This window comes from Lipotes vexillifer, unplaced genomic scaffold (genome assembly GCF_000442215.2).
Source record: "Lipotes vexillifer unplaced genomic scaffold, Lipotes_vexillifer_v1.1 scaffold243, whole genome shotgun sequence".
Lineage (NCBI taxonomy): Eukaryota > Metazoa > Chordata > Mammalia > Artiodactyla > Lipotidae > Lipotes > Lipotes vexillifer.
The window spans coordinates 604,640-626,172 of record NW_006789558.1 but is presented as its reverse complement, the minus strand read 5'-3'; the positions used below and the strand labels follow the sequence as shown (position 1 = coordinate 626,172).

At 37.3% G+C, this 21,533-nt stretch overlaps 1 protein-coding gene across 3 annotated transcripts in view; it reads right to left on the bottom strand.

Annotated features, from left to right (window-relative positions):
* Positions 1–21,533, bottom strand: part of TNFSF13B (TNF superfamily member 13b) — a 32,579-nt gene that overhangs the window by 1,134 nt on the left and 9,912 nt on the right. For 2 of the 3 annotated variants that reach the window (XM_007462724.1, XM_007462726.1), the window contains exons 3-5: positions 14,385–14,441; positions 2,837–2,949; positions 2,599–2,749 (exon numbers count right to left, since the gene is read on the bottom strand). In XM_007462724.1, coding sequence (XP_007462786.1) covers positions 2,599–2,749; positions 2,837–2,949; positions 14,385–14,441 — 321 coding nt within the window. The remainder of the gene's footprint in view (positions 1–2,598; positions 2,750–2,836; positions 2,950–14,384; positions 14,442–21,533) is intronic. The other variant, XM_007462725.1, reaches the window with a different exon arrangement.

Below are 21,533 nucleotides of genomic sequence, written 5' to 3'. Positions count from 1 at the left end.
AAAAAAAAAAAAAAAAAAAAAAAAAAGTGGTTTTCCTTCATTTTATTGACATGGGAATCTTTAAAAAATAATGTTAAATAAAAATACAAAAAAATGAGGACACCCACTTATATATACTGCATAGTCCTAAATATACTTTCAAATGTGCATATAAAATGCATAAATTATTTAAAAGTGAAAAACAAAACACTACTTATTCACAAAGCACATCTGCTAACACAGTCTTTCTCTAGCGTACAAACTATGGGATGAGAAGTCATTTGGATTACTTTTATAGCCCTCTATAATTTGTGTTTCCATACTTGCTTTTATAATCAAAAGCAACAAGGTAATTAGCTTCTCAAAACTGATCAACTAATCTTCATTCATGCGCCTAATTTACAATAAGGCAGCCTGTGATTCAGGAATACAAAACACAACTCAGGAACTACACTCAGTATACTATCAGGTCATTCTTGACATCATTTTAAAAGAAAAAGATTAAAAGAAAGAGGAGGAGGGGCAGAGAATAAAACCAACGAAATAACAAAGGAAATAGCATCTAAATTGTCCATACTTTCAACTAACAATTTTAAAAGTAGTTGCATTGTTTCATTAACATGCCATGAAAATGTATTTACAGGAACACATCTATGTTAACCTCTATTCCACTGTCAAGCCAAAGCACCTGGGTGTCCTGCAGCAATAGCCAGTGGGTATTTATTTACTGAGCACCTCAGATATACCAGACACCTTCGTAGGCCCTCATAGGGCGGTGGCTAGAATAACCAAAGAGTCTGTCTACGAGGATCTTGTTTTTTGTTAATAGACCAAGACAGACAACAAACAAAAGAACATAGTTCTAGGTATTGTTAAGGGTAATGTGTACACTTTTAGGATTGGCAAGGCATTTGATGACTACATTAAGTAGTAGAAAAAAAAAAAGATTGAAGTTATTTGTTGAATGGATTAGTCATTCTCATAGAGATTGAAGATAATCTAATAATTTGACAAAGGCTATAGATCACAGATCATTAAGTAATAGTAACTCTCCAAATAAAGTCTGTGTGAACCAATTACGTTTCAAAGTAGGTTCAATTTAAAATTTCAACACTGGGTTATTGGCTATTTCAATTCTTCCAGATTATAGCAATCAGCTCTAACTTTTTCTGCAATAAACACATTCAATTTATTAATGAAATAATAAGATTCAGCTTCGTTGGGCTCCTCAAATGGACCATTTTAATTTTTTTCCAGATTATTATGGAAGCACTTTATACACGTATACACCAATGTGTAGCTCTTAATGGTTTTAAACAAATTCGTTCTAGAACAGATAAAGATTGAAAACCTGAAATTTCCTAGAAAACACTTTTCATAAATAATACTAAGCTACTAGCACTGAGAAATATCTTTAAGGTCAAGTTAATTACTCTTAAAAAGTAAGGCACCTAGGAAATCTGGCTGAGAAAGTAACCATGAGGGGCTGATGATTAGAAAGTTTGAAAAAAGAGTGTGTTGTAAAGCTCTAAGTACTAATTAATGTAAATAAATATAACAGACTGAAGTGACCTCACCATTTATAAATATTTTGCAACGCCACAATACTGGTTACCACTGGCTGCAGGGAAGCATTTCTCTATGAAAATTAGGGAATTCCAATTTCGTAAACTTCCTCATCACCCTGTCAAAGCTACTTATGGCTGAGGATCCAGGATGACAGTCGTCTCCATTATTGGAGACATTATTGCCTCCATTATTTGCCTTCTCACTTATTTCATCGTGCCTTTGTCTGTAAACGCCTTTGGAATATAGCGCTTCAAATCGCATGGCACAGCTGCACCCCATGTTCCACACTGCCATTCACGCTAACTGTCTGGAACGGAAGACATTCCTCAGGGTCCTGAACGGATTTGTCAAAATCACCAGAGAGAAATAAACGTGTCGAAGGCAATTTTTTTTTCCCCCCAAATACTGGCCTCGATTAATTTGAAATTACCCCAAAACAAGATGAATGCTACGATGGCAATTACAGCCCAAACAGACCTGCGATGAAGCGAGCCTGCCCTTTCCCTTTTCTGAGTTGAAATGCAGCCTCACTCCTACACTTTCACATCCCAAACGCATCCACCTGGTGTCCACTGACACCAGCAAAGCCACTGGGCCACTGGACCTGACCCGCAAACCGGCCAAAGGCACTTCGTCCGCAGGAGGTAAAGAAGAGATTCTGTGAGTCCCACTGGGGTCAGACTGGCTGGTTTAAACTAAGTTCTGTGCAGCCTAAGACAATGTGTGCTTCCTCTCTGTGCCTCAGACCCCACCTCCCTTCGACAGGGAGGATTAAAGGAATGGACACAGGTAAAGTGCCTGGCACGTGGTTACCATTCTCTTATTATTGCAGCATTGTTATTACAGGTTGAAGAAAACACAGCTTACGATTGTTCTAGTGTGGATTGCTGTGAAGTTACTGCCCTTTCTAAATGTATATATAAAATGATAAACCTATTAATAATGATTTTGCCTCTATTAAAACAGACTAGCTTATCATTCAAGATAATAAGTACCACACAGTATATTGAGGAATGTCTTTCTGTCTATGTATATAGAACTATTATTTACCAGCTGAATAACAGGAATTATTGGGTAGTGTTTCAGGCATATTTTGAATACATCGGAACAGAGTCACCAGACTCAATTCGTCCCCAAAGACATGGACTTTTTTCCTCTGTATTAGGTGTCCCATGGCAAAGGTGTTATCGGTGTATAAAACCTGAGAAACAAACCAAAGAACTTTGTCAGAAGTCAGCACAAAATGGGAGGCACCGGACAGTGACAGCGGTATTAGGGTTGAACCTACCTGACCGTATATAAAGAAGTAACCCGTTTCTTTGACCAATATTTTATTCTCTTTTTCTTCTAGCGCTCTTCCTCTTTTAAAGCTGAGAAGCCACGGAACAAATGTGTAAGCTCCTGCAATGAAGAGAATCATTTATAAGAAAAAAAAACTGAGAAAAGCAGTTCTTCACCTCCACTTAGCTGCTAAACTAAGTCTGGAACTTAGTGGAGAATTTCATCTTTCACAAAAAGGGGAAAAGAAGAGAAATCACAGTCCTCCACTGGCTTGTCAGCCACCATTTACATACTCACCCAGGCAATTATCAGATACGGGAACTTGAAAGCAAACACTTCATATGTAATGTCTGGGGTTTTGATTTCTTCTGTATTTCAGCAATTTTCAAAATATAGTCTGGTCTGGATGGGACAGTTTGAGGCCAAAAACATGGACAAACTGTCTCTGAATAACACACCAAGAGAAGTTTTTGGTTTTCCTTTGATTCTGTTGGGGAGGAAGAGATTTTCCTCTACCCTTCTTGGTTCTTCTGGCTGGTCTAAGAATTAAACTGACATGAGACAGATCAACGGGAGAAAATCACACAGAAGTTTAATAATATGCATACATGGGAGAGTCCCAGGAAGACTGAGTAACCCCCCAAAGTGGGCAAAACAAATGTCTGCTGGGCCACCAGAGACAGTGGGACACAGAGTGGACTCTGGTCGCTAAGCCCTACCAGAGTCGCCCCCACTACCCTCAGCCCATATTCTTTGCAGACGTCTCTCAGGATGGCTCTGTTCTAGGAACAAGTCCTCTATCCAAATTCTTTTAGGCAGTTAAGGGGAGAGGTAACAAGAAAAACTTCCCAGGTCTTCTTAAAAATAATCAGCCTAAATTAATGCTCATGTCAAAGAGACACATTTTGGGGCAGCAAATTTTGCTCCCCTCCAGTTGCCAGAGAGGAGGGAGTTTGTATGTGGAGAGTTCAGCAAAGAATATGGAGAGGAAGCCGCCCTCTCCCCAACATGGCAATAAGACAGAGCTTAAGGAGAGGGAGAGAAATTACTGAGACGCAACCTCTCCTAGGAAACGGTCCAGGAATGTGATAACCATCCGTAACGTTCAAGTTGAAGTGATTTCTGTTCAATACACCAATTTTCCTCCACTATCCCTCAAACATCACTTGGGTGGCAGGAGAGCCACGGGTCTCAAGAGTTGGATAAAGAGGCAGAGAGAAGACAGAGGCCAAAGAAATGCATCGGCAAAAGGGGTGCAGATGGCTGAGCCGGAATGCCCAGCGAAAGAGTAAACACTACTTTCCGGTGACTTCACACGCTAAGGTCACTGGAGTTCCCACCATCATGTTAGGCATATAGTGGAGTAAACAGTGGACCCTGAGGCTAGGGGCTGGGAAATTTGGGGTATAAATAAAATGGCATAAAGTAAGGGAAGAGAAGATTAGGGAAATGGCAGTACAAGAAAAAAACAGTAAAATGAAACTGTGGCCGTCTAAAATCATATAAAAAAATGTTCCCATATAATTGGCAACGTTGGACCACATGTGTCCCCAAGCTTCACCTTGGTCATAACAAAAAGAGAAACAAAATCAGTAATAAAATTCAGAAGTCTACAAGACGGTATGACAGAAGCTCCAGAAAAGAACAGCTTGTCCTAGACTGAGAATAAAGGAAATGTTTCCCTGTGGATTTTCCTAAGGGGGCGCCCTAGGATGCAATAGTTGACAATGCTTCCACGTTCATAAACACAATTTCTAAGCGGACATGCCTGCTTCAACGGTGCCCCCAAGGCAAAACCATCCTCCTTGAACTTTCCCCAGATAGGATTCTCAAGGGAAGAATACAAAAGAAGAACCACATATTTTCTGAATATTTCTGAGGAATTAAGAACCTGAGTGGTCAAACAAAGCCACTATACTGTGAATTCAAGTTACAATGAAACAATTCCTTAAGGTAGCCCTCCAGGATCACATTCCACAGACAGAGGGAGGGAGCTGAGAGGGAGGGGTGGGTGGAGAGAGGAGAGAGGAAGCAGCAGGAGGGGACCCCACAGATCTCCACTCCTCTCCTGTGCTCCCCTGAATGGCTCCATCTCTCAGGAGGAGTGAATGCTCCCCCCGACACATGAGGCAGGTCTGATCCCCCCAATCTTCTGTCCACAAAGACGGTCTCTGAGAAACCATTTCCTTAAATGAAAACTCTCCAGGGCCACACACTGGGTAATGACAGTCCACGAATAAAGATCTCCTCATTTACAAATAACAGAGGTAATCTCATCGTCACCTGTTTTTATAAAATACTATTTCGGTGGAAAGATTATAATGACGTAGTTTTAAATTCTGTTTAAATAAAGATCACGTGCCCAAAGCATTCTTTAAGGTAGAGTTCTGAAAACATGAGGAAAAATTAATATCATGGTTGTTATTATTGTAAAATGTAAGCTGATGACTGAACGTGATTGTTTTCATGGAAGTGTTACTTATTTGGTACTCTGACCACAAAGGGCTTTCCTTCCCCTTCAAAACTATACACATCATAGACTCTAATTTCCCTGAGTTTGGGGACTGTTTCTGTTTGGTTCCCTGCTGTTTCCCCAGGGCATAAGATGATACCTGGCCCACAGCAGATGCAGCAAATATTTATGGAGTTAACTAATTTAACTTTAAACATAAAATAATTCAAAATGGTGGGGTACTAGGCAATTAGTCACTAGCATTCGATTGTTTTTTAAAAGCATTTTATTACCTGGTTTCTGAAACTCTTGGAAATGAAACACCCTCCATTATAGAGGTAATATGAACTCTTGAAGTAAAACACGTATTTCTAAAACTGCTTGTTTATATTCTGACTCGGGATATTAAGTAAAAAAATTTTTTTGCCACATATACCGAATTTGATCCTCTATTTCTTTATACAATACTTACATCTATACAATTAGCCAGTTCTTACCAAATTCCACTGCTGTATTGTCATAATAGAAAGAAAAACAAGTAGTTATTAGGTTTATATTCTTATTTACTCTTTTGCTTTCGGCATTTCATCATACCTCGCTGGAAATATTAAAGAGAGAGAGAGTATACATTTACTTGTCTTTATATACCGTCTATGTTTCTCCTCCCAACCCCACCCTTACACATGTGCGTGCATGCGCGCGCGTGCACACACACACACGGATTATACTCCATTAGGTCAAGGCAATGACTATGCTGTAGTCACAGCTGGAAACTCAGACGCCAAGAGTGGAGCCTAGCACACAGTATGCACCCAATCAATATGTGCTGCTCAATGAATTTTTAATTTAAGAAAACAGACTGAACAATGAATTAAAAGCTAAAGTAATTATAAACTTAAGCATAAATGTTATAATATGTTTCTACATCTTAAAATTCACTTAGATTTTTTTGCCTGCTAGTTAGACCACAGATAGATGCTAACAAGAAAATATGCACTAAATGACTATTCTGTAGGACACTTACCTAAACTAGTATGAATCACTCCTTACAGTATTTAGGAATTTGGAAAGCAGAATCAACTCACTAAAGGTGACGAGTCCCGCACACACACACACAGAAGTCTACAAACAAACAAACAAGAAATGTCAATGTTAGCTAAAAGAATTTGGGAAATCAGGGGGGGAAAGTGCTCACTTAAATGAAAGTAAAAGTAAAAGTTTCAGAAGGGAAAATAGGTTTCACCCAAAACAAAATGAGATGGAAATTTAAAAAAAGAGTTAAGAATTTGAGAAAAATGGTAAAACTACAGAATATAAAAGATAGGTAATGAATTACCAGCATATACATAATTGGAACCCAGAGAGACAAAACAAAAACAACCAAAAGTCAAGGAGAACAACCACTTAGAGCTACTGCAGAATTAAAAGACCCATTATGTGTCAGAGAAAGTTGATTCAGAGTTTTATTAGTTTCTTATTGCAGCTGTAACAAATTACCACAAACTTAGTGGCTTAAAACAATACACATTTATTATCTCCCATTTGAAACATCAGAAGTCTCACTGGGCAAAAATCAAGGTGTTGGCAAGTTGTGTTCTTTCTGGACGCTGGAATGTCCATCCCTTGCCTTTTCCAGCTTCTACGTCTGCCTGCTTTCCTGGGCTTGTGGCCCTTCCTCTTCCCAACTCTGTTTTCATTGCCACATCACCTTCTCTGACTCTGACCCTGCTAACTCTCTCATACAAGGACCTTTGTGATTATACTGGGACCACACGGATAATCCAGGATAATATGCCCAAATTCCTTATCTTAATCACATCTTCAAAGTCCCTTTTGCCAGGTGAGGTAATAAACACACAGGTTTCAGGGATTACAGTGTGGACATGTCTGAGGAAATATTTTTCTACCCACCACAATAGTCTACCGTCAGATATATAATAAAATAAGTACTGAATTTTTAAGGTAAATATATACTTCTTTGTGTAACTAGGCAAGATAGTCAAGCCACTTATGAGAAGAAATTGTTTCTTACTTTAGTTTTCTTCAAAGTGCATATAACGCTAAAGGCAAAAGACAGTGGAGAAATTCCTACAAGTTACCCAGGTAAAGAAAGGGTAAACTGAGGATTTCATACCCAGGCATCTGTCCTTAAAGTATAAAAACTACAAGGAAACAGCTTTATTAATGCAAACACTAAGAGAGCATTGTTCTCCTGTGGCGATTTTGAATAAACTAGTAGAAAACAAAATTCAGGAAACTAAGATAGGAATGAGGAAACCATAGCAAAAGGACTTGCAATGGGTATTGAATATATTTACTGTAAAAACACATAAAGAGGATGGTTGGATGATAAAGAATAGAACGGTTTTATGCCATGACAACGTAGAGATTATATAACTAGCAAATACTGAGAAGCAGTGGAGAAAAAAATTTTGACAGTAAATTCATCAACTGCCTCATTTGTAACAGCTGGGGCTCAAAGGATATAAATTAAAGTTGAGAGATCAAGTAATAGAAATATAAACATTGTAACAGTATGTAGATAAGCATTAAGAAATGTAATATCGCTATCCAAAAAATGGATGGTGGAGGACAGGAATGATAGAGAAAATAAAGAAAAATCATATTTAATTTTATTACAGACCAGAGTAGACAATCAATGTATATTATCTAAAGATATAATTATAGATGTCAGAGTAACATCATGAAAAATGACAGAGTAGAAAGCTCTGTCCCTTTGTGGAGGCAAGGGTATACAACGGAGAAAAGACAGTCTCTTCAATAAGTGGTGCTGGGAAAACTGGACAGCTACAGGTAAAAGAATGAAATTAGAACACTCCCTAACACCATACACAAAAATAAACTCAAGATGGATTAGAGACCTAAATGTAAGACTGGACACTATAAAACTCTTAGAGGAAAACATAGGAAGAACACTCTTTGACATAAATCACAGCAAGATCTTTTTTGATCCACCTCCTAGAGTAATGGAAATAAAAACAAAAATAAACAAATGGGACCTAATGAAACTTAAAAGCTTTTGCAAAGCAAAGGAAACTACAAACAAGACAAAAAGACAACCCTCAGAATGGGAGAAAATATTTGCAAATGAGGCAACTGACAAAGGATTAATCTCTAAAATTCACAAGAAGCTCATGCAGCTCCATATCAAAAAAACAAAAAAATCCCAAAATGGGCAGAAGACCTAAATAGACGTTTTTCCAAAGAAGACACACAGATGGCCAAGAAGCACGTGAAAAGTTGTGCAACATCACTAATTATTAGAGAAATGCAAATCAAAACTACAATGAGGGATCACCTCACACCAGTTAGAATGGGAATCATCAGAAAATCTACAAACAACAAATGCTGGAGAGGGTGTGGAGAAAAGGGAACCCTCTTGCACTGTTGGTGGGAATGTAAATTGATACAGCCACTATGGAGAACAGTATGGAGGTTTCTTAAAAAACTAAAAATAGAATAACCATGTGACCCAGCAATCCCACTACTGGGCATATACCCAGAGAAAACCATAATTCAAAAAGACACATGCACCCCAATGTTCACTGCAGCAATATTTCCAATAGCCAGGACATGGAAGCAACCTAAATGTCCATTGACAGACGAATGGATAAAGAAGAAGTGGTACATATATACAATGGAATATTACTCAGCCATAAAAAGGAACGAAATTGGGTCATTTGTAGAGACGTGGATGGACCTAAAGAGTGTCATACAGAGGGAAGTCAGTCAGAAAGAGAAAAACAAATCTCGTATATTAACACATATATGTGGAACCTAGAAAAATGGTACAGATGAACTGGTTTGCAGGGCAGAAATTGAGACACAGATGTAGAGAACAAACGTATGGACACCAAGGGGGGAAAGTGGCATGGGGGGTGGTAGTGGTGTGATGAATTGGGAGATTGGGATTGACATATATACACTAATATGTATAAAATGGATAACTAATAAGAACCTGCTGTATAAAAAAATAAATAAAATAAAAATCAAAAAAAGAAAAAGAAAAGTCCCTTTGCTAAGGCAGCAATTTAAGCTTGCAAGAACTTATAGAATCCATGTTTTTGGATATATGAAATCTAGTAAAAAACTTATAGAAACCAAGGGAGTGTTTAATGAAACAAAAGGTGTAAATTTCAGTAAGAAAGTATTGTGGTATTTCTGCTTACTCATGTACCACCCCTCATTCTCCAGCTTAGTGGCAGCCATGGAGATGGTGGCCTGAGTTCCAGTCGGTGTCTTGCTGATGCCAGGAAGTGCAATACTCACTTTGTTCTCAAAACATTGTGACTCTGGATTTTGACCTGCCTGGAGTTTCCATTTAGATGCGAGCAGCTCCTCAGACTGGTGTCAGTCAAAAGCTTTACAGAAATACACTACCTGTGGCCACCTGTAACAAGGAACAGTGGATAGGGCAAGCAGCAGGCTGACAAAAAGCCTGAGAAGGATGAGGCTAAGGAGGAAGATACTTCAAGGAATAAGGGCTTTGAAGGGTTACCAAGGAATCTGCAGTGGATTGTGCATGACCAGAGCAGGAAGCATGTTCAGAAAACACCTGAAAGAACCCTAAGCTAACATCTCTAGTTGATCTTTGCTCTTTGCTCAAGCAGGATGGGAAGTCTAAGGCACAGTTGCTGGTAGCCTAGCTAAATGTTGAAGGAGTGCCCCAGCCCAGAGATAATCTGCTCAGAAAAAGGGAGTTTGGTTTTTGTTGGTGGTGGTGGTTTTGGTTTTGGTTCCTGGCATTAAAGTAAATCTCTATCAGGATTAGGATTGGAGATAAAAGAATCCCCAACAGGATTACTGCAGAGGTAACAGAAAAAAGACTTCAGTGACCACACAGAACAAGGAGTACAGTTTATTTTTTGAAAAAATATTTTGGAAAATTCAATAAACAAATGGACAACTGCAGCCCACAACAATCAACAACAGCAAACCATGGGGATGGGATTTCCAGAGTTACCACACTGTAATATTCAAATTGTCCAATTTACAAAGAAAAATATAAAGCATACAAACAAACAGAAAATTATGGACCATTCACAGGGAAAAAATTGGCAGAAACCATTCCTGAGGAAGCCCAGATATTGGACTTACTAGACAAAGATATTACATATTTTAAATATGTTTAAAGAGTTAAAGGAAACCATGGACAGAGAACTTAAGAAAACTGGGAGAAAAGTGTATGAACAAATAGACACTATCAGTTAAGAGATAAAAATTATTGTAAAAGGAACCAAACTCTTTCTTTAAAAAGAAGTTGTGGAGGTAAAAATTAAAATAGCTGAAATAAAATTTTCACTGGAGAGGTTACACAGCAGACTTCACCAGGCAAACTTGAATATAGGACAATTGAAATTATCCAGTCTGAGTAGAAGAAATAAAAAGGAATAAAAGGAAGTGAAAAGAGCATAAAGGACCCATAGGACACTCTCCATCAGACTAATATATGCATTATAGGAGTCCCAGAAGGAGAAGAGAAAAAGGCAGAAAGAATATTTGAAAAAATAATGGCCAAACTCTTCCCAACTTTGTAGAAAGAATTAATCTACATATCCACAAAGCTGAACGAATTTCAAGGAGAATAAACTTAAAGAGATCCATACCAAGATGCATTATAACCAGCAGCTGAAAGACAAAGGCAAGCACAGAATTTCAAAAGTAGCAAGAGAAATGCAATTCCTCAAGTACAAGGGATGCTCCATAAGATCAACAGCTGTTTTCTTACTTGAAACTATGTAATCAAAAGGCAGTGGGATGACATATTTAAGGTTCTGAATGAGGAATTATGCCAGTTAGATGGTAGAGTAGGGAGACTTACCTCTCATCCCTCCACAGAAATGCTGATTTAACAATAATATTGTTATCAAAATACTGTGAAGAGACATTCAGGATCCAACTAAGAAGCAGAAGCAGCCTAGAGGAGCACAAACTGAGAAGCAGTCATATTTATACAGGTAAGAAAAGCAATTTCAATGTACTCACATCAGTCCCTCCTCTAGACAGGCTTAGCTCCACCCCAAGAAGACTGCCTCAGCCCATGATTCTCGCATGGAGGGATGGTGAGGTTGGATTGTGCACAAGGCCTCATGGCCTCCTAGGGTGGCTTCTGAGGAACTAGTTTCTATCTTGCCTCATACTGAGCACTGAACAACCAAAGATCTTGGCCCCTTGAGACAGTTAGAAACAAATAAGGGGAGTGTATCCCCTTACAGTCAGAAATTTTTTTGTCACGATTGTGGAAAAGCAGAGAACTGATACTTTTCCTCAGGAGGGAAGGAAGGACACAAAGGGGCTTTGCTCTCAGCCTTAGAGTGACTAACACTGAGCACTGCTGACAGTGAAAGTGTATCCCAGTCAAAATCAGTCCAAGAAGATGGGGAAAAGTAGCTGCTTCTTCAAATGCACAGACAACAAAGCGAATCTACAAGGAATATGAGGAATCAAGAAAACACAACACAAAGGAAGAAAAAAAATCTCCAGTAAACAACCTGAGAGAAATGGCTATAATGAGTTGTAAATCACTTTTAACTCTGGTAAATATAAAAGTTAAAAGACAAAAGTATTGTTTTAAAAAAGAATTATGACTACAATAATGTGTTAATACATACACAAGATAAGCAGATGTAAGTTGTCACATTAACAAGCTAAAGTGTAGGGGAGGGAGAAGTAAAAGTGCAGTTCTGGGATAAGACCAAAGTTAAGTTGTTATTAGCTTAAAGTAGACTATTATCACTAGGTTGTTTTATGTAAACCCCATGGTCAGCAGAAATAAAAACCTGTAGTAGATACAAAAAATGTAAAGAGAATCAAAGCATACCACTACAAAAAATAATCAGAGAACACAGAGAAAGACATTAAGAGAGGAAGAAAGGAATAAATGAACTGTGAAACAGCCAGAAAACAATTAACAAAAGGGAAATAATAAGTCTTCATTATCAATAATTACTTTAAATGTAAATGGATTAAATTCCCCAGTCAAAGCACACAGAGTGGCTGAATGGATTGGAAAGAACAAAATCCAATCATATGTTGCCTACAATAGACTCACTGTAGCTTTAAGGACACACATAGACTGAAAGTGAAGGGTTGGAAAACAATATTCCATTCAAATAGTAAATAGGAAAGAAGAAGTGGCTTTTCTTAAATCAGACAAAATAGATTTTAAGTCAAAACCTGTCACATGAGACAAAGAGGGTCATTATGTAATGATAAATGGATCAATTCATCAAGGGGATATAACAAATATAAATATATATGCACTCAACAGTGGAGCTCCTAAATATGTAAAACAAATATTAACAGATCTGAAAGAAGAAATAGACAGCAATACAACAACAATAGGTTAATTCAGTACCCCATTTTCAACAATGGATAGATCACCCAAAAGAAAATCAGTAAGGATATAGCATACTTGAACAACCCTACAGACTAAACGAACTTAACAGATATATAGAGAACATTCTAGCCTACTGTAGCAAAATATACATTCTTAAGTGCACAAGGAAAATTCTCTAAGATAGATGAAATGTTAGGACACAAAATAAGTCTTAACAAATTAAAGAAGACTGAAATCATATCAAGCATCTTTTCCAACTAAAATGGTATGAAACCAGAAATCAGTAACAGGATAAAATTTGAAAAACTCACAAATATGTGGAAATTAAACAATACACTCCTGAACAACCAGAGAGTCAAAAAAGAAATCAAAAGGTAAATTAAAAAATATCTTAAGACAAATAAAAATGAAAACACAACATACCAAAACTTATAGGATGCAGTAAAGCAGTACTGCTGCAATGTCCACACACACTAACATTTACACGTTCAAGGTTGACTGGCATCACAACGCATCAGCCCAAATGGCAAAGCACCCAGATAAGCACCCAGATCTTCCAAGGAGGATCAATGTAGAGCAGCCACCACGCCAGGAAGATCACAACACTCTGTGAAATTCAAGCTCACAGTGGAGTAGCAGCTGCATTTTTTTTGCATGATTTATAGCATTTTTGGTTTTGGCCAAATGTGTAAAACAAACCTTTTCCAAGTTATATTTTTTAATTGGTCCTTAGGGTCTTCTTCTGGCTCTATTTTAATTCTTAGGGAACAATTTGCTACCTAATAAAAGTTGCAAACATATGACTCTGGAAAATGCAGAACAATAAATAATAAGAGAATTTCAAATAGTTTATTATTTGGGTTACATTTAGGATAATTAAAGTCACATAGAAAAATACAGATGAAAGGTAGCGTTCCCAGAAATCATTGCAAAGGCCAATCCAAATTCATTATCTTTCTTGTGTCTCCACTCCTGGCCCCCAGCTTAACTTCCTGACACTTCTGAACTCCCCCTTGTGGTTCACAACCCAAATATTCCCTTGCCCCCCGCCTGCTTTATTTTTCTCCATACCATTTAATTTTATCACTCTACATTTTACTCGTTCATTTGTTTGCTCTTCTGTTTTCCCTTCATGAGAAGGTAAATTCCATAAAAATGAGGACCTATATATATGTTTCACTGCTGAGCCCCAATACCCACAAAGTGACTGGAACATTGTATGTTTTTAACCAGTATATGTAAAATATAAAGCAATAATTTCACACTGGAGATTTATCACAAAAATGTTATATTTATTTGTACATATACTTATTGATAAATTAATATAAAATGTATGTTCAGTCTTATCTTCATCCTATTGTAATATTCTACAATCTAATATAACAGAGAATGAATATTTGTGGAGAGGATCTTGAGGCACCATAGAAGCCAAAATCATTTCTAAATAATAAAACACTGAATTTGATTTACTACTGATTTTGCTTTATCATGTGCTACTTACTTAAAATTTGTATGTATTAGTATCCTTAAGGTAATTCTCTTTGTTAGGTTATTACATGAGTCTAAATATTTACTCCCCAATCATTTAAAATAAATTTACTATTTTAAATCTGATTGTAAGAAATTTTGAGGCAGATAGGTGATTTGAGATGGAGTTTGAATACAATCTTTAGACTTGAAATGTACAGGTAATTGGACTGAATTGAATTCTAAGTGGAAACGTTCCTGGGAATATTTTATTACCTTTTCGTATGGTAGGCGTGTCACTGTCTGCAATCAATTGCAAGCAGTCTTGAGTGACTGAAAAGCAAAAATATATCATTTTAGTTACTTGAATAGTAAGGGAATAAAGATGACCAAGAATACAAAGCTGTAAACCCACTCTTCCAGTGACACCAAATCAGTTATATTTTCTATATTGCCTGTATGCTGTTCTTAAAATTACTTTAGGAAATGTGCCCACAGGTTCTTAATATAACTCGTACTTGAAATTCAAGCTTTAGAAAAACTCTATATGCTGTTGAAATACAGTAAGTATATTATCTGAACAGTTTAGCTTAACTTATTCTAAAATGTTATGCCTGTATAGAAAGCAAGTTTAGCCACTGTCATTTGTTTTTCAATTCTCTCAAATACACAAGCCAAACTATCAGATTACTCTAAAATGATTTTTTGTTTTAAAAAAATCTAACATTAACAACTCACTAGTACTGAAAATATCACTATTAACATTACTGAAAATAAAAATAATTGCTAAGATGCATTGAGCTAATATAAATCCAGGCAACTTCACAAAAATCCCAAGATTTACATACTGGAAACTACATCATGGAAAGTGTAAACAACTTGTCCAGTCCCCAGGGACAGAAAGTGACAGGGCCAGAATTTAATCACGCCTGTTTCACTGTGGAGCCAAAGTCAGGCTTTTGGTAAAATGTTTTGGACTAGAAAGAGAAAGAGAGCTACAATGTCTTTTTAAGATAAAATGGAAGATTTCCCTGACACTGCATCACCAGTAAAGCTTCTGGGAAGCATCAATTCACATCACACATCACATATAGAATATAACACAGAGTATTCCAAAGAATACATAACTACTCTATTAAATAAAGACAATGCCTTCAGGTAAAAGCAAAATAGGTACACTGCCTGTAGGAAAAGAAAACAAAGCAGTAAATATCTATGGTAAATATGGAACATGGGGCTTCCCTGGTGGCACAGTGGTTGAGAGTCCGTCTGCCGAGGCAGGGGACACGGGTTCGTGCACCGGTCCGGGAGGATCCCACATGCCGCGGAGCGGCTGGACCCGTGAGCCATGGCCGCTGAGCCTGCGCGTCCGAAGCCTGTGCTCCGCAACGGGAGAGGCCACAACAGTGAGGGGCCCGCGTACCGCAAAAACAAAACAAAACAAAAACAAAAACAAACAATATGGAACATGAACCTAAGTATGCCTATTTTAAATTAAGAAAATATTAGTTTAGATCGTTTATTACATAGCAAGTATTTTATTCTGCATTGAAGTAATGCTTTAAAAACATGCTTCGCAATGTATACACTTTAGGAGCTTATTAACACAGTGGAGAGTTCCTGCTGCAAGTCACTAATGGAAAACATGGAATACCAGATGTAATAATTATGTAATATTCTGAAGCTGTGCAAATGCATAGGCCTAAAAAGAATACTGTTACAGACAGTGATCACATACGAAAACCTGCTAAGAAATTTCCCTTGGTATTTAAAGGTGGAACTATAATGTTAAAAACTGCAATTCCTTTATAACCACGAGACTTTTCTAACACATTTTTATGTTAATGTGATGGTTTGGATAGGAGCAGAACATTTTGGCCACTTTGTGGTTCTTTTATTGACCTGGAAAACAACGGCAGCGATGACTATGCCATAGGGAAATGTGACTCATTACTGCAGTTACTATGGCAGACCCTCTGCCACAGGAAATATGGAAAAGCATCGTAACAGGCAGAATAGCTGTGAATAAGGACAGCTTGAAAGAAAGGAACAACAGAACATCCAAAGCAGCCAAAGTCTGAAAAGCACAAGGTCTAGAGTCACCATATTAAACCTATTTTTCTAACAAACACTTCTTGAGGAATTACTACATACAAGGCACCATGGTAAGTTTTGTGAGGGATGCAAGGGCCAATCAGAGCATGAAAAGCTCTAATCTTTCCTCCATAATGAAAAAGAAGAGGATCTTGACGAAAGTCAAAGTTAAATTTGCAAATTTTCCATCTTTTCTTTGTCATGTGCACGCATATTGTAAAGATTAAGTGAGATAATACATCTGAAACATTTAGTACTGTACTTGGGACATAATTGCAAAGTCAATCTTGGCTATTATTAGTGGTATTGTTCTTAGTAGCATCGAACCAAATAAACTGGGAACACAAGGGAAGGACATTAGGAGAGCAAGAAGACCAAGTGAAGCTGATAAAGGGCCCAAGGAAATACCAGAAATACTATTTCTTGTGTTTTTTTTGGCCACACGAGACACCTGGGATCTTAGTTCCCCAGCCAGGTATCCAACACTTGCCCCCTGCACACCTGCAGTGGAAACGTGGAGTCTTAACCTCTGGACCGCCAGGGAAGTCCCTAGAAATACTATTCCAATTAGCTCTCTCCTTGGCTGTTTCCACAAACTCCTGTAGGAGACTTACCTTTTCTATTTAGACAGAAAGGGGTTTACCTAGTGAGTGCTGCCTGGAAACTACCAAACTGATATGAAAATATCTGAATTTTAATCTCCAAAGCCCAACTAAAACTTGGCCACAAACTACACATTGAAAAACTATGGTTTATTCTATCACACAGTAGCAGAAATCTAACTTTTAGAAGAAAATACACTATGGAGAGAAATTTTTATTTCATGAAAAACTCTTCAGAAAAGAAAATGAGATATCAAAATGACAGTTCAAGAGTAGTGTTTGAATTATACTCACTAAAGCTAGTGCTATTCATTAGTTTCCCTTATTCCAGAGAAAGTCACTGGGCTTTTCAAGGAGATAAGTTCTTGGAAATAAGAACAGGACTTTCCATCCTGCCCTCATTAGATGCTGTTCAGGTCCCATCAACCCTATCAGTGCTACTTACCTCTTCAGCTTTCAACCCTTCCTTTTAAGGAAATTTGGTATCTATTATCAACTTATCTCCAGTTCAGTCTTTTAGGACTCTCTTTCCAATTCAACATAGATCTGATTTTAGACTATAGATTATTGCTCACAAAAAGTTGGCCAAGAGAGCAGTACTGTTTTTGTATCTCCCAACAGCATAGACATCCAACCACAAGAGTTTTGAGAATGCATAGTCTAACATAAGAAAAATAATATTGATAACAATTGTAGTATTAATTGACTGTGTTTGGTTTTCAAATGTCTTTCACACATCTTTTCTGCTGTGACAGTTGAGGGGAATTATACAAGAGTTTGGGAATGGTTTATCTTTTTAACTAAGCAAGGCAGTAGCATACATTAAAACATTTCTGTGTCAATGGGGAGACACATATTTCTAAATATATATATACGTGTATATATATCTCATATTATAATGATGTGAGAACCACAGATAATTAATCTTAAGTACATTTTTACAGCATAAGAAAATTTACTCATAATATTAAACCATGTGAAAAATATTTCTAAAAACAAAACACTATATTGATGACAAAACTAGCTTACAAAAGAGAATTCCTAAAATAAGGACTTTTAGACAAAAGTCATTTGCTATTGCTCAATATTTGATATAATAAAATCCAACCAACTTCACAATTAGAATAGTGGTTGGACTGATTGAGATTGAAAGCCACCTTTTAAAGTGGCTTTTAATCAGGAAAAGAGATTTATAGGTTTATGGAATTGCTAATATCTGTTGTATTGTTTTCTGTGTTGGAACCAAACCTTTTCAAACTGGAATCCAGTTTATTATACATTATTTCAACAATTATTATACATTATTTCAACATTATACATTATTTCTAAATCTAATAGAAACTACCGTAAATAATGCAATTATTGCAGATTATGCGTGGTTCCCATGAAAAGCATCCCACAATGAGATTTTCCCATTACTCGTGTCCTGTCCATAAGAACTACACCCACTAACTCCCATATTTCTCACTCATCTCATTCAAGAAGCTTCTTCTAAGCTCTTCAGTCTAAGTGAGACGCCCTTCCTTCATCTTCTTTTATCTTTCTCCTTTTTTCTGTTGCCTTACTTATTACATTGTACATTTTTCAAGAATGAGGACTCTGAAGATGATGCCTCCCTTCATTTCTGTAGAGCTTTCATTCAGTACATGGAAGTCATGACAAATGAAGGAGTTGGAATTTTCTTGAGCTAGTTTTGAATAAATCATCAGTGGCTGGAAAAGTTAGTTAAGAGAAATCCCTTACAGATCTAAATATTGACCTAATGCTGGACATAGATTTATGAAGACATCAAAGAAATCATGGTTTTAGGATAAACATTTCTACTGGAATGGGAAGACAAAATTTTAGGGGTGGAAACTGGATTATAAAGTTTTATTTGATCAGGGATAAGCAGTTTGTGTAACTGGCAACATTTATTAAGTTACTTATTGGTAACTTACAAACACAATGAATTGAGAGAGTTTTGAAAGAATTTCTAGAGAGCTAGGTTGAGAAGTCTGTATTTGACTTACTAGAAAATAGAAAAAATATTAGGAATTCTTAATCTTGAGAGGGGTTTGCCTGACACATGTGCCTGAGAAACACAATACATGTGTCTATGTTGTGTCTATGTGTAGAATGAACTGCTGTAAAGGGAGAATGAAAGCCAAGGTTCAGCTCTTGACTGGTAATAAATATAATATGTGGGTGATTTTGGTCTAAAATGCAATTATATAAGTGGAGCACCCAAGACAAACTGTGAAAAAAATTTAAAAGTTTCTGACTAATGAGTATATGTGCTTGAAGGAGAATTAAAAACTAATAATAAAAGCAGGTTTTCAATTCTGGGGAATTCACAAAGATGGCAGCACTATAATGGCCTCGGGGAAGTGAGAAAGGGGTGCTGAATTTTTGGAGGGCTTGGAATGAAGCTGACAAAGTAGAAATAAACATAACGGATTATGAAGTTAAGAAATATATTTGAATTGAAGATTTTCTATGTGTATATGTGCACAGAAAGAATCTTGACCTGAACTGGAAGTTGCCATGTACCACTCGTAATATAATCATGTTCTATGACTAAAGTAAGGCAGAATATGTAAGATGGCAGCCCTCTGGATAGCCTCATAAGAGTAAAGTAACAAAGACAAAAAAAAACCCAAAAAATACCATCTTCATCTAATATTGTTTGATTTTGCAAATGATCAAATATTTTAACTTAAAGTTACCAATTTTATAGTTGTCATCATCTCCACAGGATATGTTTTTTCTTTGGTCATGACTTCTTTGCATTATTTTAGGATATTTCACTTTATTTTATTTTATTTTTTTGCGGTACACGGGCCTCTCACCGTTGCGGCCTCTCCCGTTGCGGAGCACAGGCTCCAGACGCGCAGGCTCAGCGGCCATGGCTCACGGGCCCAGCCGCTCCGCGGCATGTGGGATCTTCCCGGACCGGGGCCCGAACCTGCATCCCCTGCATCGGCAGGCGGACTCCCAACCACTGCGCCACCAGGGAAGCCCAGGATATTTCACTTGATTAATGACGCATACTCGGAAGGCACTGGGTATCACTAACTTACCAGTGAAGGACATTAGCTTCATAACACAACGTGCAAACAGCTCTGAAGTCAAGGAAGGTAAAACCAAAAATAGAAAAAATACACCTGAATACCTGGAGAAAGGTAGCAATAAATGGCACAGTTGGCTGTTACATTCTCAACTCCCGCTTGGACATCCCACCTGAACGCCACAGCGACACCTCAAGTTTCATCGGCCTCAAATCCATTTCTTGATCTTCTCCAAGCACACTCACCTCTCACTCCTTCTCTGTTTTCTCTCTTAGTGGATATATAACTGTCCTCTGAGTTGCCCAAACTAGAAACTTTATAAACATGCCTTATTTCTTCCTCCTCAATCTTGAAATTCAACTAATAACCAAGTTCTAATGGTTTGAACTTTTAACTTTCGTTCAATTACGATTTCATCTCTCATTCATCCATTCAACAATTTTACTGAGCACTAAATTTGTGTCACATGTTGCACTTAGGGATACCAAAAAAAAAGGAGATATAATTGCTACCCCCATGGAGCTTACAATCTAGTGGGAAGAACAGGCATGAATCAGTAGCACCAAAACAGAATTAAAATTGCAACTGTAAGAGAGATACAGTGCTTAGATGTCTGATCCAATGAGGAAGGCTTCTTTGAACGGTGGCAAGTTTGGCTGAAGGGGAGAGAGAGAGAGAGAGAGAGAGAGAGAGAGAGAGAGAGAGAAGGGGGAAAGAGACAGAGAGAGGGAGAGAAAGAGGAAGAAATGGTAAGATGGAGAGCATTGTAGCCTAAATTCAGATCTTTACCCTCACCATTCTTCACAATTACCTTAGTCTACCTAGTTGTGCCTCTTCCATTTTCTACAATTCCTAGTCCATCACTTGCATTTCCTCCAGAATTATCTTCCTAAACCCAAATCCTATCTTGTCCTTTTCATGTTTATAATTCCTTCAAAGGATTTCTTTGCACACAAAATCCAAGTCTACCTGCACAGCCTCAAGACCCTCCTCTCCCACCCCCGCTGTACTTAAACACACCTTCTCAGAACAGGAGGTCGGTTTCATGTTTCCAGGACCCTGTATCTGCCATTCCCTGCGGCTAAATATTCCTCACTTTTCCAACTGGTGAAACCTCATTCATGCTTCAGGGCTCAGGTCACATATCAAATCTTTCCCTGATCCTTCTAGCTAAATATTTGATGCCATTACACTTTGTACGTACATCTATTGAAATACATTTCACTATATGTACTAATTGTTTCTATAACTGCTTCCATCCCTAGACTGTGAGTCACTTCATATTAAGGGCCATCATTTACAAATGTGCAGTGTCTGATTTACAGCACATTAAAAAAAAAAATCTGTGGAACAATTTAGAAAAGAAAGTAGACATCATACCAACATCTAATCTTTCCAAATAATTCTTAAAAACCCCATCCTTACATCCAAATTTATAAGACATGTTAAATCAAATTAAATTAATGTTTTAGGGAAAATAGGTTCCATTAAAAAAAAACCCAAAACCTACATCCATGATGTCTGAACTCTGTAACAATAAATCTTTGGGTCCATGGTTTTATGGAAAACGTTCTTCATAACGAGTAATCTCAATAATTTTGAAACCCCATCCATAGAACTGTAGCACGCTATAATATATATATATATATATATATATATATATATATATATATATATAT